Source organism: Cydia pomonella, chromosome 9, assembly GCF_033807575.1.
Source record: "Cydia pomonella isolate Wapato2018A chromosome 9, ilCydPomo1, whole genome shotgun sequence".
Taxonomy (NCBI): Eukaryota; Metazoa; Arthropoda; class Insecta; order Lepidoptera; family Tortricidae; genus Cydia; species Cydia pomonella.
This window is the reverse complement of record NC_084711.1, coordinates 18,974,032-18,998,249: the sequence shown is the minus strand read 5'-3', so window position 1 is coordinate 18,998,249 and position 24,218 is coordinate 18,974,032. Positions and strand designations below refer to the sequence as shown.

At 39.2% G+C, this 24,218-nt stretch overlaps 3 protein-coding genes across 4 annotated transcripts; 2 read left to right on the top strand and 1 right to left on the bottom strand.

The window, feature by feature from the left end:
• Positions 1-34: 34 nt before the first annotated feature.
• On the top strand, positions 35-11,862 carry LOC133521607 (tetratricopeptide repeat protein 27). 2 transcript variants are annotated; one of them, XM_061856673.1, is made up of 12 exons: positions 37-220; positions 318-700; positions 1,280-1,538; positions 2,444-2,678; positions 4,161-4,385; positions 5,847-6,018; positions 6,420-6,495; positions 7,274-7,448; positions 8,082-8,268; positions 10,040-10,215; positions 11,092-11,239; positions 11,595-11,862. In XM_061856673.1, exons 1-12 carry the CDS (start codon positions 160-162, stop codon positions 11,859-11,861), a joined length of 2,364 nt encoding a protein of 787 aa, XP_061712657.1. In that variant the 5' UTR covers positions 37-159; the 3' UTR covers position 11,862. The 2 variants fall into 2 exon arrangements, with proteins under 2 accessions (XP_061712659.1, XP_061712657.1); XM_061856675.1 differs by lacking the exons at positions 11,092-11,239; positions 11,595-11,862 and having other exon boundaries at positions 35-220; positions 8,082-8,423; positions 10,040-10,170.
• Positions 11,863-12,492: 630 nt separating this feature from the next.
• LOC133521610 (rabenosyn-5) lies at positions 12,493-18,423 on the top strand. The gene is made up of 6 exons (XM_061856678.1): positions 12,493-13,033; positions 13,887-14,034; positions 14,588-14,802; positions 16,188-16,382; positions 17,224-17,478; positions 18,194-18,423. The coding sequence occupies exons 1-6, from the start codon at positions 12,611-12,613 to the stop codon at positions 18,266-18,268; spliced, it is 1,311 nt and encodes a 436-aa protein (XP_061712662.1). The 5' UTR covers positions 12,493-12,610; the 3' UTR covers positions 18,269-18,423.
• Position 18,424: 1 nt separating this feature from the next.
• Positions 18,425-21,597, bottom strand: LOC133521608 (dynein axonemal intermediate chain 4). Its single transcript, XM_061856676.1, is given in 2 exon segments — positions 18,425-20,488; positions 20,490-21,597. Coding segments are annotated over 2 exon segments (2,181 nt in total). The 5' UTR covers positions 21,168-21,597; the 3' UTR covers positions 18,425-18,985.
• Positions 21,598-24,218: the final 2,621 nt, after the last annotated feature.

The window sequence follows — 24,218 nt, the reverse complement described above, 5'->3', positions numbered from 1 at the left end:
CAACGTCAGTGTCAAACAGTTATCTTGAATTTTTAGGTTATATTAAATGGAATACATGTTGAAAATGTTTTAAATGTTATAACCTACATTTACTTTATATCGCTTATTTATGAATAATATAATTTAATAGAGATTTAAGTAACCGAACAGTTAGAGAAAATGTTTACTGAGATTAACGTTTTGTACTTGTGTAACTTTGACGAAAAACTTCACGACTCAGGTAATGTTTACTTTTTTATTATTTAGGATTATTCTATTATTTCATTACTATAATTATTTCCGTGGAAGAACTTCAACAATATTTTTTTATATTTCAGAACATGAGCACATCAGTAAATTATGGTCAGGTAAATGGCAAATAAACAATCTTGACATATGTAAAGAGCTACTGGCAACAGGATTAGACAATGAACAACTCAGAGCTGTTCTCACTACATATCTCGACAGTGGCTCTTCTTTAGACGTCATACTTTACACTGCTATAAGCTCATTCTTGACTTTCTGTGAGCAAAATTGGAATACTCACCCTGAGAAACTGAATCTGCAAGAATATTTCGGGCAGGAGTGGCCTACAAATATAGACGCTGCTGTACAATTGCAACGGGATTCTGAGCCTGTGTATGTGAACATAGCTCATCCAGAATTATTATATTTTTCACTGCAAATATTTAATGCTCTTAGTGCCGTTCAACAGAATTTGGTAAGTTAAATTTTATTTATTAGTATTTATAAATGCACAGGCAGCTTATAGCTGATTTGTGCACATCAAAGTTCTGCATTTGTGTTTTGTCCATTTATAAAATGTTGTTGAGCCTGTTTTTAAAAGAGTTCACTGAGGATGCACTGATTACAGATTTGGGTAACCTGTTCCACACTTTCAATATGTGGTTAGACAGGTGTTGTCTAGGGTTGCTACTACTCTGTGTCCGTGTTAGCTTCAGAGAAAGTCCTCTCAGTCTGTCACTTAATGCAAAAGTTAATTTGAAGCAACTAATGATATTTCTTATATAAAACATTTAAACTACAGTGATTTAACTAAAACAAAATATATTTTCATGATAACTATCTTTATGAATATTGGATACAGGTCATATCAGTTGTCAAACTGCCTGCCTGCTTATTAAATAATAATAATAATAATAATAAATCACTGTTGTTAAAATTATTCACAATAATATAGAGTAAATAATAGGTTTACATTATTTGAGCCCCCTGTAAATGCATACCTAACTCACATATTTTTACTAACATGATTATGATTATTGCTCACAATTTTCAGGTTCATCTATGGTGGTATTTCCGAAGCATAGTTATCCACCAGAAAGCCCTGGAAGACAACAGTGCCACCATCTACACAGAGCTGGAGCTGCTGATGGCCAAGCTGTCCAACGAGGCCAACATGTTGGACAACAAGAGGCTGGCTGTGTTACTGCACGCGGAGATTGCTCAGGCGTACCTTGTGTATGGACGGGTGCAGAAGGTTGAGGAGCATTTGATTAAGGCGAGAGAGCTGGCTGGATTGAAATTAGAGCTAACAGGTAGTTATTATATTGATTTACTCTCTTAAAGCCTGCTTAACCTGTTATATACCTGTCCATTCCAACAGTTATATAGGATTTTAGTTATAAACTTCATGGATAGGGTCATAATAATAATAATGAAATGTTGCTGTTATGTTCCTTTTTTTTTATTGATTTAATTGATTTAAGTTTAACATTTAAAATAGGTCACAAGGGGCAAGTGGAATTTACATACAAGCAAAACAATTATAAAATACAACTGACTAAACTAAAGTATTATTATTACTTAGAGATGTATAATGTCTCTTGATGTTGAGTTACAAAAAAAAACTATAAATAAATAAATAAATAAATAAATATTATAGGACTTAATAATATATAAAAAAACCGGCCAAGTACGAATCGACTCGCACACGAAGGGTTCCGTACCATTACTTATAAAAAACGGCAAAAAAATATGTTTGTTGTATGGGAGCCCCCTTAAATATTTTTTTTTCTGTTTTTAGTATTTGTAGTTATAGCGGCAACAGAAATACATAATCTGTAGAAATTCAACTGGCTAACTATCACGGTTCATGAGATACAGCCTGGTGACAGACGGACGGACGGACGGACAGTGAAGTCTCAGTAATAGGGTCCCATTTGCCCTTTGGGTAGGAACCCTAAAAACAAACAGATAGAAAAAAATTATCTAGAATTATTTAGAGGTGTAAATGTCTTTAAGTGTCTTAAATTAAAAGATTATATAGTTTATAGAAATGTATAGGGTCTCCAAGAGTCAAAAACCTGTATAATTAAAACATTCATGAAGCTTCACTGTAAAATATAATATATAATAATAGCCCAAGTTAACTTAAACAGACTAGTCTCCACAAACAGCACCCGTTCACGAGTATGACCCGTACCTATCTACTTTATTACAGGGATCCTCGGAAAGAGAACAAAGTGGCAGCAAAACACTCTGCCTCAGCTAGCATTGACCAGTGCCTTAGACTCTAATGTGCTGAGACCATCGGCCGAGGAGAGCCATGGCGAAGCGGAGCTACCTCCTGATGTCGAATTACAAGATGATGTGCGACTCAACAAGATCCAGTACCTGGAGGAGATCAGGCAGGCGGAGCTACCAAGTTTGGAGCAGATGCTGTGCATGCTCACTGTGTAAGTTTTATTTATCATGCAAGCTCAAGCGTGAGCTTGTACCATGTCAAACAAAAGGTTAAAAGGCTGGTTACCAGGAGCAGGTTTGTTCTAAGGCCTAGTAGGCCCGGGCCAAGGGCCGGGTCTTGCCGGCCAACACTGGAAATTCGCCACTGGCTGAACTATGTTTAATCTGGTATCAACACTACTGTTAGTTAGTTGGTTCTAAAGAGAATTTGAAATAGAGGTGGATTGTTAAAGTTATTTTTTCACTGATATGTGTTAAATTTGTTAAATATCAAAAAGTGGCGCCATCTAATAGATCAAAGGCCAAAGGTATGGCGGGATCGTTTCTTGCGATGGCGCCATAACCTTTAGGTAGTGGCCGTTAAGATGGCGCCACTTTTTGATATTTAACAAATTAAACACATACATAGAGAAATAAGAAGTAATAGAGTGCTCACTCCATACATCAGTTTTGGTACCAAAATGCTTATTATTTTCGCAGTCGACATCTAGCATGGAAAATAATAAGCATTTTGGTGCCAAAGCTGATGTATGGAGTGAGCACTCTATTACTTCTTATTTCTCTATGACACATATCAGTAAAAAAAAAAAGGTGTTCTAAAAGTTTTAATCATGTGACGAAAGATGACAGTAAATTTACGTGGCTACAAAGTTTTCTTTGACAATACACCTCTATTTCAAATTCTCTTTGCTGTTGGCATTGAAAAACCCAAATAATTTTGGGCAACTGTATTCTAAGACCCAATAGGTCTTGGTAGACCAAATTGGACGCATTAAGATTTAGATTTAGTCTTCTTAAAACTTTCCTTAGTGACTTGCGGTAAAATATGTCTTTAGTAGATTTGAGTTCTGCTTTCAAGGGCAGAAACTTGGATTTAACAAGAGTATTTTGTCACCGTTACTGGTAAATTTTATTCTAATTTATAACCGACAGGGTTATATAAATCTTTCAATTAATACTCTTACTTATAACTGTTTAAGCTTAATAAATGTGAAGTTTTTAGTGAGTTGAAACTTATTATTATTAATAATACATTTTACTATATACCTCTTCATACATCTTATTATTGATAAGTAAAAGTAATTAAACTGATCTATGGAGTGATAGCTTACTTTAACCCTGTGGTTCTAGTCATAACTTGAGTTGTAACATTATCAATAAAAAGGTACCACTTTGTTGCTTACCATAAGGATGAAATTTCCTTTTATCATTATACTGAATAACCTATGTATATGTATAACGTGGTACCTTTTGCTTGAAAACGACACATTTATTGAAAAAAACTCAAAAGAATGGGGTTTATATATGTATACAATTTATCATCAGTATAGTCCGTGTCATTCACGAAGACGCATGGCTTGACTCGTAATATCATGTTATTAAAGGTTAGATTTGACAAATCTGCGCGTCATCGTGTGTGACACGAACTATATAATGTACAATTACTGTATCCTGTAAATTTTCTCACTTTCCAGCCAATATCTCCAAAAATCGCAACCCAAAGACGACCTAATGCACGAAGAACTGTCACCCTACATAGAAGCCATACTATCACAAAAGAGTGGCCCGTGGGCTACGAGAGTAGCGGCCCTGTTAGTCCGCTGCAAGCTCGAGGCGGGCCACAAGCGGAGCGTGGAGCGGGCCATGCTGCAGTGCGAGACCATTGTTAATGAGAAAAAAGAAGTGGCGCCCACTACTAGGTAATATATTTGATATGACCTCAACTTGCGAAGCCTGTATCTTGTGTGATAACAAAAATTATAACGAAATTATCTTTATTATTTGCTTGGATAAACATATAACAATTATATTATTTATGATCCACATGCCAATTGGTACGGCCAATTTGTAATACATCGACATAGAGAAATAAGTATATACTAGCCGTGTCTTATTCAACCTCGACATTGGCAGAATCATCAACACTTGATTGACACAAAAATTGATTGATTGATGTATTCAGTGCTCGTTCCATACATCAGTTTTCTTACAAAATAGCTCATAATTTTCGTAGTCGACATCTAACGTCAAGTAACGTATTTATTATAAGCGGAGTTGAAAACAGAGTTCCGGTTAATCCGGTTACAATATTAGCTGAAACTTTTTGAGTATTAGACTTTTCGTTCGTCGCGACATCTCAGCAGTACTGATGAATCCGCTACTTGACGCTAGATGTCGACTATTATTAATATTTGAAATATGTTGAATATTTATACTCAAAAAACCGGAATATTTATACTCAAAAATATACATTTCCTCATTCCACAGACGACATGGTACTAGATCCACCAGGCGTTGTCTTTTAGAAGCACATACACACAAAACCGTCGCTTTTACGGGCTGTTTCCGGTATCTCGCAACCAATTGCTGGAATAATATCCCTCCACCATTAAGGTGCCTTAAAACAAAGCAATCGTTTAAGTCTCATTTTAAAATGTACCTTTTAAATAAACAAATTGCAGGAATTCGGCACGGGTACTTGGTTGCAGAATACCGAATCTAGTCTGTATGTGTAAAAACTCTTTATATTATTGTAGGCCGTTTCATACTCGACATCTGATATAATACTATACACCAACACGCACCACACTTTTACATAATCCATACTACGACACTTATTATTATTTTATAGGCAAGCTACTAATTATTTATGTATATATATGTTCTTTATTACATTGTTAATCTGTTCGTGATCTGGGTTCTAGCAGAATTATCAGTGCTTCACCCGAAAGAGTGGAGCGTATTACTGAGCCAGAACCCTTTTGTTTTGCTGCAACGCACCCAGCACACATAACCTTTTATTGATGTTTTTTGTTCTTTATTTAATTTTTATTTTGGTGTTGCTATTGTTTGTATTATTTTTTGTTTAGATGTGTGTATTGTGGCAAGCGAATAAATGGTTTATCTATCTATCATTAAACTCACACCAAGATAAGTTGGCGGCGATTTTGATGGCCCAGACGGTGCAAATGTCAAGTAAAAGTCATAATTTAATAGAAGTTTGACATAACCCGTGCACCGTCTGGGCTATCAAAATCGCTGCCAACTTATCTTGGTTTGACTCTATTAATATTCTAGTCACAATTAATAATCTAGTCTAGTGTAGCTTTTAAGTCTCATTTTACCTCACGGACATTTTTAGATGGGTCATCTGTTTGTAGGCTCTCGTACTTATGGGGTTCAGGCCTGGGCCCGGCGTGGGCGTGGCGGCAGCAGCTGGCCGCCCTGTACCGCAGCCTGGGGCTCGTGAAGGCGGCGCTGGAGGAGTACCGGCGGCTGCAGCTGTGGGAGGACGTCATAGTGTGCTATACCATGCTGCAGCTGCGGCATAAGGTAACTAATCAATTTATATCTGTGAGTGTAAATACTGTATTTACTTCAGAAAAGTCTAGGCAAGGTGGAATCGAGCATCGACAAACACCAAACGAAGATAAGAAATCATATTGGTACAATAATATAGACATGAAATGGGGGAGGTGGAGATGACCGAACGAGATGCTTCTATGGAACTTTCAGTAGGAATAGCAGAGAAAGCGTTATTATTGTTTGTCCTTGTCACAGTCTAACATTTTTTTAATTCCCAACTGTTTATGATGTGTAACAAATAACCTGACTAAATTACGTAGGAACCTTAAAACGTGTTTTTAATTTCATCGCATTGCGTATGTTTTGTTCCTGACGCGCGCACGCGAACGTCTATATTAAATCGTCTGTTATACATTACTGTGTTGCAGGCTGCGGAGGTGATTCAGCAACAGATCGACATCCAGCCGACCGTCAAACTGTACTGCTTGCTGGGTGATGCTACAGGTTAGAATTAGGAAAACTCTCTGAATTATATGCTTATCTAATTTGTATATAAAGAAATTATAACAGATGTCGGGTGTCCTATATTATGTATACATATATTTTTACATATAATCAAAGACAATTTGAAATAGAGGGCCACTTCTAGTTTAAATTCTCTTTGTTCTTCTATTATATAATCTAGTCTTGCATTTTATATTTGTTTTTGCTCTATTTTCGACTGAGACGAAATTTTGGATATCTACAACACTTGATGATGTTCGGCCGATGTTTCTCGGAACTTATGTACGAAATGTAATTTGATGTTAAATTGACCAGTTGCTTTTCTGTGAAGCAAATCATTGACGAAACCAGCATAAATCTGTCAAAATTTCAGTCAATCTCCTATCCGGATTGAGACTAAGGTTGAGCATCTACCACTGGTTTGATATATTTAAACTCTCTCTGATTTTCCCCATAAAAATACCTTAAAATGTGAAGTCCTTTTGCCGAGGAGCAATATTACCTATTGATTATCATTATAAAATAAAAAATAAGAAATAAATAAGTATTATAGGGACAATCTTACATAAATTGACTAAGTCCTACGGTAAGCCAACAAGGCTTGCTTTGTGGATACTCAGACAAAGACTTACATACATAGAAAACACCCAAGATTCGTGAACAAATATCCGTGCTCATCACACAAATAAATACCTTTACCGGGATTCGACCATCGGCTTCATAGGCAGGGTCACTACCCACTAAACCAGACCGGTCAAATTGTTGCCGTTCTCGCCAGATGACGTATCCTGGTTCGAGAAGGCGTGGGAGTTCTCGGGGCACAAGAGCAGCCGCGCGCAGCGGCACTGGGGGAACTTCCTCTTCAGCCACAACCAGTACGAGGAGTGCATCCCGCACTTCGAGAAGTCGGTGGAGATCAACAGCATTCAGGAGAGCGTGTGGCTGAGGCTTGGGTAAGCGAGTTATAATTATATGAATTAGGGCCTTATACAAGTAGGAGGAGTGATGGAAACAGTGGTAATATCCGTTGAATAATAAACTTTTATTGAAATCCACCGTTTTTAGGGTTCCGTACCCAAAGGGTCAAACGGGACCCTATTACTGAGACTCCGCTGTCCGTCCGTCCGTCTGTCACCAGGCTGTATCTCATGAACCGTGATAGTTAGCCAGTTGAAATTTCTACAGATTATGTATTTCTGTTGCCGCTATAACAACAAATACTAAAAACAGAATAAAATAAATATTTAAGGGGGGCTCCCATACAACAAACATATTTGTTTGCCATTTTTTATAAATAATGGTACGGAACCCTTCGTGCGCGAGTCCGACTCGCACTTGGCCGGTTTTTCTATATTATTTTCAGACTTGTTAAAAACAGAAAGATAGGTATTTTGGAGTTGAATAATCTAAGTCGTCGTTCGGCAGAAATATTATTTCACGACGCAGCATCCCCATTCCCATGTAGGACATTACCGCGTTTAACGCGTTTTTTTTATTAGGTCTTTTCGGGCCCTTGCGACCTCTCATAAAGTCGCTAACTACGCTACTAAAGTTGAAAAACCAATTTCATTTACCTTTTACTTTAGGTTCGCAGCTCTGGAGACGGAAAACTGGGAGCTATCAGCGCGCGCCTACCGCCGCTACACGTACTTACAGCCCAACACCTTCGAGGCGTGGAACAATCTCGCCAAAGTGTACGTCAAGCAGGGGGATAAGAACAGAGCGTACAGGGCGTTGATGGAGGCGCTGAGGTTCAACTATGATAACTGGAAGGTATGTTCCATAAGTTTGAGCCAAGTCCTCAGTAGATTGTTACGCAGTCACACTCGTGGAACAATCTCGATAAAGTGTACGTCAATCAGGGGGATAAGAACAGGGCGTACAGGGCGTTGATGGAGGCGCTGAGGTTCAACTATGATAACTGGAAGGTAAGTTCCTAAATTATTCTTCATCTCAATAATCTCAATAATCTCTCCAAATTGTACGCCAAGCGGGGGAACAAGAACAACGCATACAAGGCGCTGATAGAGGCTCTGCGGTTCAACTATGATAACTGGAAGGTATATTTAAATATAGCAAAATCTAGTGGACTGCTGCCTAAACCTGTCTTCTTCTTCCTCCTGCCCTTATCCCACGTTATGTGGGGTCGGCACAACATGTTCTTCTCTTCCATTCTCCTCTATCTTTCGTCACCTCAGCACTCACTCCTTTCTTTCTCATATCCTCTTTCACACAATCCATCCATCGTTTTTTGGGTCTACCATCCGCTCTCCGTCCATCAACATTCATTCCTAACATTCTTTTTCCTATATGGCATTCATCCCTCCTCATTAAATGCCCATACCACGCTAACCTACCACTCCTTATCTTCTCCGCTACCGGTGCTACTTTCAAACTTCCCCTTATATACTCATTCTTAATTCGATCCTTTCTCGTCACTCCACACATCCATCTCAACATTCTCATTTCCGCTGCGTGCACTCTTCTTTCATCCGTCACTTTCGTCGCCCAGCATTCTGATCCATACATTACAACAGGTCTCACGATCGTCCTGTAGATTTTCCCCTTAAGTTTAAGGGGCATTCGTGGATCGCAAGTTGTTCCAGAGACCTGTCGCCATTTCATCCATCCCGCATTTATTCTATTTTTCACGTCACGGTCGATGTTGCCGTCACTTTGGATCAATGACCCAAGGTACCGGAAATCGGAGCAGACTGGTAGGGATACACCGTCTAAGGCAATATGGGAAAAACTGGATAGACCACCGAAATCGCAGAACATATGCTCCGTTTTGGTTCTGCTTATTTTCAGTCCCACACTTTCCAGCTTTTCTTGCCATTTTCCCAGTCTGCTCTGGACCTCAAGTGCATTTTCTCCGACAAGAACAATGTCGTCAGCAAACAGCATACACCAGGGTGCTTCCTCCTGTATGTTCGATGTCAGAGCATCCATAACCAGGAGGAACAAATACGGACTTAAAGCTGACCCCTGGTGTAAACCTACCGCCACATTGAACTTGTCGGTTACTCCAGCTTCAGACCTGACGTGAGTACTGGCTCTATCATACATGGACTGAATAAGCCGCACATACTTCTCTGGCATTCCTTTTTCTCTCATAGCCCACCACAGAACCTTACGGGGGACTCTATCGTATGCCTGCCTAAACCTGTAATTATGAAATTATTTTTTATTATTGACTGTCCTCTTAAAATCCACCGCACTTGTAAATTTGTATGTAACAGAGACAGGGAGGCAACACGTCGAACGTGGGTCGCGGTAGGCTCCCTGGTGTAATGTGTGGTGTGGTGTCTCTGGAGTTGCAGGCGTACATAGGCTACGGAGACTGCTTACCATCATATGCTTACCATCGTATGCTTGTTTGCCACCGACGTAGTATTAAAAAAAAAAATGTGCGGAGTGTGTGGTGAGGATAATGAGGATTATACCCTTGCCTTAAAAGGTACACACATCTTTAAAGTAAAGACTACCTTTTTTAAGAATAGCTTAGTGCAAATTGTAGTTGTATAATATCGTATTGTTGCAGTTATGGGAGAACGTGATAATAGTATCCATGGATACTGGGCACTTCGAGGACGTGATCCGCGGCGCCCACCGTATGCTGGACCTGCAGCACAAGTTCGAAGACACTGAAGTGCTGGCGCTACTTGTGCGGGCGGTTGTACAGGATAAAGATGATGCCGATGGAAATAGTAGTGCTAGGTAAAAGAGATATTATTACTTTCATATTGGAAAATTAAATTATACCTACAGGGTGATTTTGTACCCCATACTTTGCGAGCTGAATATGTTGATCATAATGACTTTTTCTACGAAACCAACCAAGATATATTATAAGTTCAGAGATTAATAAGTATAGGGACCGTGCGCGTTGGAGGGTCTGCCATCTTGTGGTCTGAATCGGAACCATAAACAGGCACATTTACACGTCAAGTGTTTTCTTGTGCATAGTAGGTTCTGCCATCTTGTGGGCTACATCGGAACAATAAACATCACATTTACGCTTCGCGCCAAAAATCTGACAGCTCCTGTGCTGCCTCCTACAGTTCATGCACGCTCCCTATTGTTTTAAAAATATATTATTCAGGTTTGGCAAATACATGCGGAACATAATGTTTGACATTTGTCTACCTGTAACAGCAGACTAATGTGAACCCTTATCATCGCAATTTTCAGCATATTTTCGCAGATTTTCGGCGTTATCTTAGTAAATTAGTGTCGGATGGTTGGTTTTAACTGTTTCATTTTCATCAGCTTGTTAACATAGACACGTAATTTTAGATAGCCCCACAGAAATAAGTCAGGAGCTGCAAAATTTGGGGAAAGTGGGTACCAATCACTGTCACTATTCACGAAATTAATCAAGCAAATGACGTGTTTTAAACAATAGAAACATTTGAAAGTCAATTGCTTGCTGCTAGAGGTAGACATTTGGCAGAAATTACCTTCCGTATATAATTGCCAGCCCTGAATAACATATTCATGAAAAAATATTTAATATCTTTGCACTTAATATACTTAATAAGAACAAAGTGTATACCTCTTATTTGTCCATCCTGTATAAATTACTAATTTTAGGTTGAGAAAACGGATACTAGAGTTATTCGGGCGCATAACTTCAATACACCAGAACAAACCAGAAATCTGGCAGCTGTACGCCGACCTGAGCCCCACCCGGCTGCTGCAAGCACAAAGGTTGCTGAAGGCCTATAGAGGTTACACACAGGTCAGTTTTGTGTATTTTGTGACATGTGATGAAACATAGGTCACATAACCGTTATTAAAATAAGTTGAAATATGGAAGGTAGAGGTAAGGAATACAATCTCCATGTTGATATATTGGGATGTTCCGCGCGCGTCTTTTGACGTCTGTGGCTGTCCAAGGGTTAAGTAAGGGTATAGATTCCACTAATAATATGTACATAGAGGTACCTAATGTGATTTATTTTTATTTGTACAAAAAGAACTTTGTATACTTGTCAGAAATGGTTGCAGTTCAAATGAAAAGTATTTCTAAACAAACAACAGACAGTTACCGATTCAATCTGTTCTAATTTACAACATGCTTTTTTTTATTGCAGAGTGGGAGCTGGACTAACAGTCCAGAAACCTGCAAAAAGGTCATCGACCTCGCGCAAAACCTTCTAGAATACAGTCTTCAAGCTAGGCAAGAAGCCGAAGATAAGGAAAAATCGCAGGCCGACCAGCAGCTGTCTTCCGCACGGTTGACCGGTCAGGCCGTTATACGGGCGGCAGAGAAGCAAGACTGGCCTGAGACGGCAGACGCTCTTGAACAGCTGAAGGGATTGTTTAATACTGTAACAGAATATATGAAATCTATTATGTAAATTAAGTGTTTAATTTTCGTTCCAAAACCTCCATTCATAACCGTACAGTGTACCCAAACTGTAAAATATAAGGAAAACCTATGGGGAAACCCTGGTTGCCTTTTGTACGTATGGTTCTTTTTTAACATAACGGGTTTGGGCTTTGACAAACTTATAGGGACCGTGCGCGTTGGAGGGTCTGCCATCTTTTGGCCTGAATCGGAACAATAAACATGTAAATTTACACGACACGTGTTTTCTTGTGCATAGTAGGTTCTGCCATCTTGTGGGCTACATTGGAACAATAAACATCACATTTACGCCTCGCGCCAAAAATCTGACGGCTCCTGTGCTGCCTCCTATAGTTCATGCACGCTCCCTATTCAGTCAAGATGAGTGGAAGAAATAGAGCGTTTTTAACTTTGCCTTAAATAGCTTCAATGACATTTGAAGCGTTTCGATATTGCATTTTATATTTCCTTATTGGGATAAATATAAAATAATAATAAACAACGAAAAATATCTGAAATAAAGACCCATTCTATTAACTTATAATGAAACTAATAATTTCAGATAAAGTTTCCTGAGAGCATGTTTACTTAGCAAATGTAACTATAAGATATTAGTAACATCACAAAAGTCTTTGCAATAAACAAACGCTTACTAATCAGCAGTGAATTAGAAAGAATGGGAGGATTTCTTTTTTGCGCTAGAAATAAACTGCACTGATTGTTTATTTAACATGTTAATGTAGGAATCAGTGCGTAACGATGGCGACAGCAAACGACGAGGAGATCCTCGAAGGTTTCCTTTGTCCCATTTGCAAGGCTGACTTGAAAACCGCTTCGCAACTTACGAATCACTTTGAGAGTTTACATCAAGAAGAACAGGATGTTTTGAGGTCTCTAAAGGAGATATTTGGGAAAGCGAAGAAGATAATACTTAATACTGACGATGCGGATATTCAGGAGACGTTTGATCGTGCGTTAAAGTTTAATTCCCAGGACTATTATGAATCGAACGAGGAGCAGACAGTGGGGGTGTCTCGGAGTTCGACTGACTACTTCAAAGGTGTCAGGTCGGCAAGGTTGGAGAGATATGCGACTGAGACAAACAAGTTGTTGATTAGGCTAGACAAATTGGTGGGCAATATGCCTACTGAACCCAACCAGCGGAGACAACATGAACAAGAGGTACTAAGTCTAATTGCATAAATCAGAATTCTGCTTGCAAGTTAAAATCCTGATGTAGTTAAGGCATAGAAAAATAAGTGAGCTTAGAGTGTGTACTCCATACATCAGTTTCCTTACCGAATAAATAACAAGTTGTATAAGTGTGCTAAAACATATTATTAATAAGTTTAAAACTCATTTTAAAGTTAGCACTTGTTAAGCTTAAATTTTATTACACATAAATTTTAGCAAAACTTGCTACTGTGGTTGTTAATTTGCTTTTTAAGCAGACTCAGTTGAATAATTAATAAGTTAACATACTTTATTACTTTTCTTTTACAACATCTTGGGTCCACATTTTACAACAGGTTGTATATAAGCCACCAAACTTCATTGAAATATCTATAAATTTTTGTATACCTTAAACTTTTCAATTTTGTCTAGTATAAAGCAGAAACACTTTCCAAATAGATTTTCATACATTGACCCGCCTGTTGCTAATAGAGATAGTAACCAATCTCTATTGCAGAACAATATAATAATGCGAGTGCAAGAGAGATGTCAACAAGCATGTCAATGTACGAAAATTTATATGCAAAGCATCTCTTCTTGACTAACCTTTGTGATGATGATGTAATCCTGTTATTGCTCATTAGGGACATAGGGTTCGCAGAAGAATTTTCCATTTGTTGCTATCCTGAGCAGCTACTTCTAGCTCTTTCCACATTTTCTTTCTTTTTTCTTACTTAGTATGCTAAACAAAATCGAAAAGTTCAAGGTATACCTGATACCAGTATGCAAACCAGCTTATAAAAATATTAGTCATGCTTATAGTACAATATACCCAGTGCTTATAGTGCAACTTTAATTTCAGGTAGTTCCATGGTTGGATGGTTCATCGGTGAAGCTGTGCCCGAACTGTGCAAAGGCCTTTAACCTGACGCGCCGCAAACACCACTGCCGGCTCTGCGGCTCCATCCTGTGCCATGACTGTTCCACTTTCCTAGATATTAATGTAGCTAGTAAGTATTATTGTTAATTCGTTTCTGAGCTTCTCAGTAAAATGCATCCCAATAAGCTCATATGTGCTATATCACTTGGCATTCAAAATTTTGTGTGGTCAAACTCTATGATTTTTTTTATTGTTTCCACATTCATACACATTTTTAATTATTGTTTGTGTAGTTACCAGTTATTTACTTAGATCAAATAGATAAAATATTTCCGGCCAAACCCTGGTCATACAGGTGTTATTATTTTAGAAGATATTCTTTACAATTATACTTGTAAGTACCCCAAAAAATGCCCAGAAACAAAAGAATAAAAAATAAGCATGAATTTAAAAAATAATCATCTTACCTTCACTTAGTATTAAAGTGAACATTTTCCATCAAATACATTATAATATGTATTGAGGGCTAGGTAGTTGCATTTAAAAAAAAAAAAACCTGCATAGGATTAGATCATTAACATCTAATGCAAAATCTACATCAAAACAACAATAACATGAAACCGAACACCTCAAATATAAACTATGTTGTCTATGTTTTCATGTTTTAATACTCTTTATTTTAGGATCAATAATAGACCCATCAGTGCCCCTGGTGCCCTCAGACCATGAGGTGACAGAGAAGACAGGGCTCCGTCTCTGCGAACACTGCTACAACCTCATAGAGCTCCGGAAACAAGTGCAAGAGAGTCGTAATGCTAAGACAGCGCTTGTACAGGCATATGAGCAGATGAGGGGGTTGATGGATCAGGCAAAGCCGGCTGTTGCTATGTATGAAAAGGTATATTTGCTTGCTGTAATACTAATATAATATAAAAACCTGTCAAGTCCGAGTCGGACTCGCCCATTGCGGGTTCCGTCCAAATTTAACTTATTTTTTATTTTTACGTTTAATTTTCAGATTTTTCCCTATACTTGTACTGTAAGACGATATCATTTGCCAAATCTCATAGTTCTAGGTCGACGGCAAGTACCCTATAAATTTTGTTTCCCTTGAGAGTGTCGAAATATACGTTTTTTGTGGCATAAACGACCGTATTTTTTTTTTAAATTTATCTTAGAAGTTTGATTTGTTCAAGTGACTGTAGGCTTGAGTATATGGTTTTAATTTTAACTCGATACCTCAACGCGTTCCCAAGATAAAGGTCTTGACAGACAGACGGACGGACAATAAAGTGATCCGTTTTACCCTTTTGAGGTACGGAACCCTAAAAATACTCGTTGACTTGTTTTAGCACTTACACTGCTTCTTAAATTACTTTACATATGTACAATATGCGAATTATGATGTCATCACAATTATTTGTAAAATAATATGCTTGTAGGCGGTGTACGGTGACAAAGAATGACGGTAATTTTGCCTGAAGTGTACAACCTAGTTAGGTTGTCATGTACTTCAGGCAAAATTACCATCATTCTTTGTCACCGTACACCGCCTACAAGCAGCAGAAGCAGTAACTACTGCTTAATGTTCAGGTAGAGTCCTGAATCCCATCTATATTCCCCGGCAAGCTCGGCTGAATTTCACCTTCCCATACAAATGGAGTTTCTCTCATTTAAAACTACGTGTTGGATTGTAATGAAACTTTGCACATACAATGACATGAGGTATATCTGTGCTTGTAATTATTTTATATAGCTTCAGTTTATAAAACTAACGAAATAGAGCAAACACAAGTTTTGTAGGAAAACTCTTAAATTAGCTGTATTTTTTTAAACTCCACCTTACAGAAAACCGCAGCCAAATAACACTAGACCCTACTCATAGTGTTGTGTTCCTGCCGGTGAGTAAGGTTGCCAGAGCTCAACGAGGGGTAGGGGGGTTTAGGGTCGGCAACGCGCATGTAACTCCTCTGGAGTTGCAGGCGTACAGAGGCTACGGAAACTGCTTACCATCAGGCGGGCCGTATGCTTGTTTGCCACCGACGTAGTATAAATATGGTATCTGAAACTACATAAACTAATTACAGGACTAGATATATTAGACTTAATTAGACTATTGTAAGTACAACGTTTCAGAGCAATCCAGTAGTTTTAAAATGATCGCGTAACTACGTATGTACGAAGAACCAGGCTTGCTGCAGACCCTGAATAGTAAAATGTATGAATATGAAATGAGCTCATAAAGTCAAAGTAAAACAAAGTTGATACAACCTTTAATTTCAGATGTGTCAAAGCCTCTTCGACGGCGAGAGCACCTACAACTTGTCGGACGTGAACGCCATGCGCGGGCGCATCGGCAAGCTCGCAGAAGGCGTCGACGCGCTCAGCAAACATATAGCCGCCTTCCCGGCTGAACCGGGCACTAGACAAGCTAAATTATATGCTGCTATCCGGCAGGCCGCTACTAGTTACATAAAGGTAATTTTTTTTTTAACATATCTTTAATGTGACATCCGTTTTCCGACATGGAAAGAGTGGGTGCCAATTTATTGTTTTGCATATTTGCAAGAAATAAAAATTAAAAACGGATTAATCTCTACGCTCCTTAACCTATTCGACGCCGTGTTAAACACAAAATCTGTCGCTCAGACGTCACCGAAATGTCAAAACTGACATTGAACTTTATGTATATGTACGTCAGCCTATGTTGCTCTGTGTTCTGTAACGGATTCATTTGTTGTTGGCGTTGGACTTGGATTATTCCATCGTTGGCTTTGGACTTGCGGTTCGAATAATATATCCGTCGTTGGCGTCGAAAAGGTGAAGGCGGGCTGCTACTAGTTAAACCAAGGTACCTCGGCTTAATTGTCTAGCTAGCATGTTTGAGATCGGGCATCAGGGAAAAAGTCGATGCCATTTTTAACTATTGCGTTTCTGATTGTATTGAAGGTACCGTACAGTAGGTAGCGTACCTATACGCTACTGCAAACTGCTACTACAGTACCGGTCAAACATATATATGTTTGATGGTGATATCACCATCAGGTTTATTCGGCAAACCTATCTATCTATCTATCTCTTTCGGTTCCTAGTTGACTACGAACCTTACCTATGTAGTTACATCAATTAAAATTTAACACAGTTAATTTATTTAAGATTCGGTTTCAGACTTGGAAAAACTGGGCGCTATTTAAAATTTTAGTGTTTTTGATGCGATTGTGTTAATATATGAGGCTCTAAGAGATCCAAAAAAAAACATCAGTCAAAGTTGTACAAAAATTAAGAAATGCCTTATTAAACTAAGCAATCTAAATTTCAGGAGGAACTCCTATCACTGCGAAAGCTGCCGACCGAGGCTCAGATCGAAGAGGTCCGCCGCCAGCGGTACGAGCGCGCCGAGCGGCAGATACAAAGGGAACGCGAGCGCATGGAGCTGGAGGGCGCGCTCGCGCCCGCGCCGGGCCCGAGCCGGCCCGACGTGCAGCATCACGATGACAATAATCCCATTTTGGAGCAGATGAATATTATTAGAGGCTATATTAAAGAAGCCAAGAAGGAGTTGAGGTTTGAAGAGGTGGGTTTAAAGTTTTTATTGGAAGTAAGTACATTAGATACAAAAGGAAAGACTAGCTTCTGCGGCTAGCGTTTAGTCATATATATTAAGATGGAAGAATAGCTTTTGTTTCCATTTCGGGAAAAAAAGTTTTCCGCTAACTAAATCTTAACAAATCACTTTGATTTTGATATCGATCGTTTCAGCATAATATATTCTAGGTTTAGTGGTTTCGCTTTAAAAAAAATCGCTTTTTTTTGTTGTTTTGCTAATATTGAAAAAAGAGGAAAACCTGTAATCGTAGTCTTTCATTGTATCAATAACATACAAAAAAATAATTTTCTATTAACCCTTTGAATGCTATGCCTACCGTGTAGGGCTGCCATCTCGAATTTCGCCAAACCCGGACAAAGATTCAAAAAAAACCCGAACATTTAGCGTAACCCGCATTTTTTCCCCGGACGAGTCCGAAAATAATATTTTTAAAAAACAAGACCTTTAATTTTACATGTAGTTTTAATGTGCTGCCTTACATGAAAAGCGTCCGGGTTGTCCCCGGACACTTCTTGACACCCCCCGGACGGCCTCCAAACTAGGACAAATCCGGGAAAACCCGGACGGATGGCAGCCCTACTACCGTGCGAGGCGCGTCATCGTGTTGACATGTTGACGTATTCAGCCAAATTAATAATCTACAAGGTAAGCACCACTCTAAATCACAGTCTTTGCGTCACAGGTGGCGATGTTAGAAGCGAACCTGAAGGAACTGAAGAAGGAATACCAACTGCAAATGCTCTCTAACCGGACCTAGTCACCAGGCTTAGTTCAATTATTTATTATATGTATTAACGCCTGTTTTGTTTACGAAATTATTTATATTGTCATAAATTTATACTGTGTTGATATTTATACCTAATTCGTATTTCTTGGGTAAGCTTAAGAATAATAAATCTGATATTAAGAAAATGACAATTATTTTATTGTAATATTTTATTATAGTATAATAACGTTAATTAATATTTAAAATGGATAACATGATTATACCTAAGAAAAAGAAAAGAAATTATATAAATTAGGAACCTTATTGTATGAATAATAACGTCAATTAATATATTTAAAATAGATAACATGATTGCACCTAAAAAAGAAATGAGAAGTTATAAATGACGTGCCTTTGTTATATGAAGATCAGTCTTGTCTATTGGATTTTTCTTATCTTTGACCACCTGCCGGCCTAGCCAAGTGACAATCGCTACCAATCGCTTCGACAACGAAACGCTTTGTGTCTCTATCACTCTTCCATATTAGTCTGGCAGTGACAGTTGCGTTTCGATTGCTATACAGAGCGTAAGCAATTTGCACATTGGCTACGCGCCCAGTAGTTTAAGGAATCGATTATGGGTAAAAACTGCTGTCTTAGGTTTTGAAATAGCTGAAGAGCTAGAGCACCTCGTTTTCCTTTCGCTATTTTGCAACGAAGTTGGCGTATGATACATTGAATGTACTTTAAAATATCTCGCTAATTAGGCTAAGGGCGTCTCTTCTGATAAGATGCCATTTTCTCAAGCTGCTTCAGCAGGTTCGGCCTCGTGCACAATGCTTTCTTGATGGCGTCGTCCAGCATCTTTCTCTGATCAAACGGTGGTATTGGCGTGTCTTCTAAATGAAACGTATGGATCTTCCCTACACTGTCCGAGACAAACACACTATCCCCGCCTGCACCGAACTTGATAGACGTCAGGATACCCTGTTCCGTCAATGTGTACTCCGCGCAAGGAATATGCGTCTTCCTCCTCAAATCCCAAATAGATAATATATTAGTGCTTACGGTTAGAACTATAGTCGCATTAACGGGACAGAATGCAGCGTCATAAACTGCCCCTTTACAACTTAACGTCATTATAACATCATCTATCCCTTCCACCCACAATCTTATAGCCCCATCAGCGCCGCAAGTCATCATCAAGTTCTTCATGAAAGGGGAACAGTTTAAAGCGTAAACAGGGCCCGCGTGAGCTCGGAACACGTCCATGTGCTGGTTTAGATAATTCTTCGAGCATTGGTGGATGCAGCCTTCATCCGTACCTACGTAGTAAATGTGACTGATTCTTGGATGCCACATGATGCAATGTCCTGCTGGATGTCTATTTATTGGTACATCCACTTTTAGACATGCTTTTGTAACTTGAAGCCCTTTTAAACTGCCTTCTACTGTGGACAAACGCATCATAGGCGTGCAGATAAAATCGTGTGTTTTCGTACTTGTAAATCGATTCACCCTTCCGTCTTGGCACGTGGTTAAAACGTATTCGTTGTCTTTGTCTACCGCGCGCCATGTTACAGTCCAGATTGACTCGAAGCAGGGGTTGGTGTCACGGGTACTTTGAGCTATAATCTTCTTGGAGTATGATGTGACGTCCAGTATTAAAACGTCTCCGTTTGCAAAGCCACAAGCAAGCCAGTTAGGATTTTTTGCGGAAAATGCTATGGAAGTTAGCGGTTCAACGAAGCGGTAAAATCGCTCTGGTTTAATAGGGTTCTTTGTGCACCAGATAGCGACTAGCCCATCGAATTGTTTCGCACAACCAATGTCACCGTAAGCCACGGCCAATATATTATTATTGCTAGGATTGAAAGCCATCATCACCACGGGATGATCATCGGTCTCATTGCACTCAAACGTCCATAGCCGTTTGATCGTGTAAATGTACACCAAGTCGAGCGAGAGCGGATCCATAGGGACGAGTCCTCTGAACTTCTTTTGCGCATCTGAATAAGCTTTAGCCGCTAAAACACGTTCCGTTAACATTACTGCATCGTAGAAATTATGAGTCTGTCCTATCTCTTGGAAAGTTTTGCCTCGCTGCTGGTCTGGGCCGGTGTCGACTACTTTCTTCTTACGCAGCAGCTTCGCGTCCGCGGACTGGTATAGCACCATCTCGTCAGGTTCCTCTTTAGCGCGGGCTCGCTTCAGCTTCTCGTAGGTGTCGTGCATGTCCCATAAGGACGCGAAAGACGCCGCATTTTTTTTTCTGCGGTCGAACCGCTAGTGTATGCCGAGACTGGATTACCACTGGCTCAGTCTGGGTCTCTTCCACCACCATTTTGCGATTCCTGCCCTTCCCGACAGTAATATAGTTATAGAATTCATTCGCTTCTTCGACTGCATTTCCTTCGGGAGTTCCCTTATCAAAGGAAAACGAAGGCAGCTCGAACAGGAATTCTGTTTCGGTTTCTTTGAAAACTAACATAATATTTGGTGGGTACGACATGATGGGGTTCTTTTTAGGCAAATAGAACGCGGAGGGAGCTTTGTCTAGGTCGACGTCGTCGGGAGCGCAGCCCTCCTCAGTGTTGAGCGTGTGATCGATTTTTATGTCGTCAAGGGAGATTGTTGTGGCGAACACTTTCGGGCCACCGTCCCCCGTGTCTGCTTTAGTCTTGTCTGTTTTGGCTATCGCGACGGCAGAGCGCACGCGAACTTCAAACGCAGCGTGTGAAAACGTGTCCATCATGGTAGGAAAGCTGCTCTCCACTATGTCATCGGGGGTAAAGTCGATGTCGTCCATAAAAACGCGGGTGTTAAGCCGCTTATCCATGAACGAGAACGCAGTTTTGCTAACTTTAGCGGTGACAGCTTCATCGCTATTTTGACTATGGTGGGACTCGTTTGCTGCACTGTCGAATGTTATAGTTGCAGTTGCACTCATTTTGACGAGCTTGGTAAGAATTTAAGTAAGCGTAATTTGCTCGTATTTTAAGATAAAGACACTTTAGTATGAATCAAATATTTGACACAATTATTTTTGACAAATTATTGGCATTGTCAAAAATATATGCAGCAAAAAAGTTTATTTCATATTTATGTCAATTTTTATAATGAGTCTGTGCGGAAAGAGAAGAGACTTTACAACTGCTTTACAACGGACGATAACTAAAATATTATCAATTTTTATGTATTTAACTTTTTGATGGTGGAAATTGAAAGTGGAGGACCCCGCGCGAAATCGCCTTTTCATGCAAACGTAGTCCTCATTTTCTTCTCTGAATATTAACATTATTGAATTTTAACACAAATTGATATATTTTAACCATAGCTATACGCGACCGTTTGATTTACTATCTTTTATTTAGTTTCACCTTTCCCGTTGTCTGTGTGTCGGTCTGTAATCAAATCTTGCAAATTATTAAATTTGACCCGGTTTCCGATGAAGCTGAAAAGTTGCACACATACGTAAGACAATGCAATATTATGGTACCATCGAGATGATCTGATGATGGAGACAAGAGGTGGCCATAGGAACTCTGTGATAAAACAACGTAACCTAATTGTGTTTGGGGTTTTTAGAATTGTCTCTATGAGTATTAGTTGCTTGTGGAAAGAAAAGTACAGTCAGCGATAAAAGCTTGTACCAAAAATGAAATTTTTGCCAAAAACTTTTATACCTATATGTTTAAATATTTCGCCTTATTCTAACGCAGTAAGGTGCAAATCTCTTTGAAGTATCTTTGACGTCGACATTTGCCAAATTATAGATTCAAGTTTAAATATCGTGAGCAGATTAGTGTCGTAATGATACTGTCGTTCTACCATGATTCGCCCACATACGGGGTAAACAGGGCCACAGTGTATAAGGTGTAATGTCTACGACCTAAGCCGCAGACCATATCGCACGTCGCGCTCCGCCGAGCACGCTTCCGGACACCATGGCTTCTCAGCTGTCTTTCTTGGTAATTGTCTCTGGATGACTTACGCGCCCGTGGGTGATTTAATTATGGGGTTAAAACCTTTATACGAGTACACATTCACACACACACACACACACACTCACACTCCACTCCTTAAATATAAATAAGTCCACTTACGCATGTCCTTCCTGTATGTTTTATTTTTTATTGTATTTTATGTTGTATGCGACTTCCCTCATAGTCTAAATTAGCCCTAATAAATTGAATTTTGGAATTAAATGCATTTATTTTAAATGAATATCGTTGCCCCTATTATAATTCTAATATTTCAGATTGCTAGGGTCATGTACTCATATTCCATTATATGGTTCCTTTGCGTTACCGGGGTTCCATCACTGGAGCTTTGTGGTTCATGACTGGAGATAAAAAACATAGGTAGTTTTAATTTGTTGATTATGTGGAAACGAATTGCAGTATCTTTTGTACAATACGCCTGAAACATAAAAGACGGATAGGACATTCAACTTTTAACACGCTAAGGAGTAGAATTTTTACATGTATCAGGGAAATGTCACAAATGCTACAAATTTACTCTTAAATGTCCCATGACTGGTGCCTTTACCATACTTGTCTCTAAAATCTTTATAGGGCAAAGGTCTCAAAACAATCTTTTTGTATTTTTTCTGGTACAGAATTTTTAGGACTAAGTATAAATTGGCGATGAGGTTTGATTGAGGATTTTTTTCAGTCTTGCCCATTAAAAGGATAAGTTAGATGAATGTATGTCGTCTCACTAAATAATTACCAAATCTTTGACTTAGCTAAGAAAACAAATGCCGACACGTTCATTGCTCCTAGCCTGATCGAATTTCAGATTTAGTAATGCTACCAAGTATTGTCTCTAAAAACTGAAGTCATAAAACCGCAATAAAGTTACCATGTAATTACACCACGCCTATCAAGCGCACGCAATCGTCTTATAGGTATGGAAATTGTAATAAGAAACAAAATGAACTAACGGAAAAATACCTTGCGAGCATGTTGTGTTTCTGGTTTAGTAGATATTAGCCAATTTCATAATTACCCCGCTTTCTAAGTTAACCCAATGCAACCTAGCACAAGCTTTGACACGAAAAACACACATGCAGTAAACGGAGTGCTAAAATAATACAGTTTCTTTTGGTTTTATCGAGAAAAAGGAACTCAGGACCAAATTCAACTTGTGTAAGTTATAGAAGTTCCACCGATCAAGAGCCAGGTGGCCGGATTTATGTAATAATAAGGGTAACCCTTTACACCCGGTGGTCTGATTACGTTTGTGAGGGTTGGTTATAGTTAAATGTCAATTTTAACACATGTCACTAGAATTCGTTATTAAGTTAGTAAATCTTAGCTCTTAGGGTTAGCTCTTAGACTATAAAAAGCGTAATAAGACAATAACATGGCCACTAATGGGTAATGGCTTCGTAAAAACTGAAGCTTTTCCAATTAGTTACTTCATTGTTGCGCTCTCTTACCAATTTAATAATCGTTACAACGGACACCGTTGAAACAAACGGCAAACGAAAAGTGGAATTCAATAAAAAAGGCAAATAATGTAAACGAATATAACAGATTTTGTTACCTCCTAGCCTATAACTCTGGATCCGCCCTTGTGGGCATTCGAATAAATATGTATATAAGTATATCGTTGTCTAAGTACCTACAACACAAGCCTTATTGAGCTTACTGTGGGACTTAGTCAATTTGTGTAATAATGTCCTATAATACGGTCTTAAGTCGGGGATGTGACGGGTATGGCAGCTAACCTCATTAACCTTCTACCGCAAACCATGGCGCACCTGCTGGATTGCCACGCGTGCCCGCACTTTTGCTCTGAATGTGACCTTAGAGACGCCACGGTCCGGGCTGTCAGCACCGCTGCTTTCTGGGCTTCCACTGTTTAGAGGTGAACCTCGCCACGAGAGAAGAAGAACCAGGGGCGTAGCTACCGCCGTATCTGCCGTGTCAATTATACGGGGCCCACGGGCCACGGGGCCCCCAACGTGCGTTTTTGTGACAAATCTTTACCC

Bases quoted from the DNA above. Each gene is read 5' to 3' on its own strand.
- LOC133521610 (XM_061856678.1), top strand. From the start codon at position 12,611: ATGGCGACAGCAAACGACGAGGAGATCCTCGAAGGTTTCCTTTGTCCC. The intron at 13,034-13,886 runs GTACTAAGTCTA...CTTTAATTTCAG, and splicing joins GGAGACAACATGAACAAGAG to GTAGTTCCATGGTTGGATGG. The intron at 16,383-17,223 runs GTAATTTTTTTT...TCTAAATTTCAG, and splicing joins CCGCTACTAGTTACATAAAG to GAGGAACTCCTATCACTGCG.
- LOC133521607 (XM_061856673.1), top strand. From the start codon at position 160: ATGTTTACTGAGATTAACGTTTTGTACTTGTGTAACTTTGACGAAAAA. The intron at 1,539-2,443 runs GTAGTTATTATA...ACTTTATTACAG, and splicing joins ATTGAAATTAGAGCTAACAG to GGATCCTCGGAAAGAGAACA. The intron at 6,496-7,273 runs GTTAGAATTAGG...CGTTCTCGCCAG, and splicing joins CTTGCTGGGTGATGCTACAG to ATGACGTATCCTGGTTCGAG.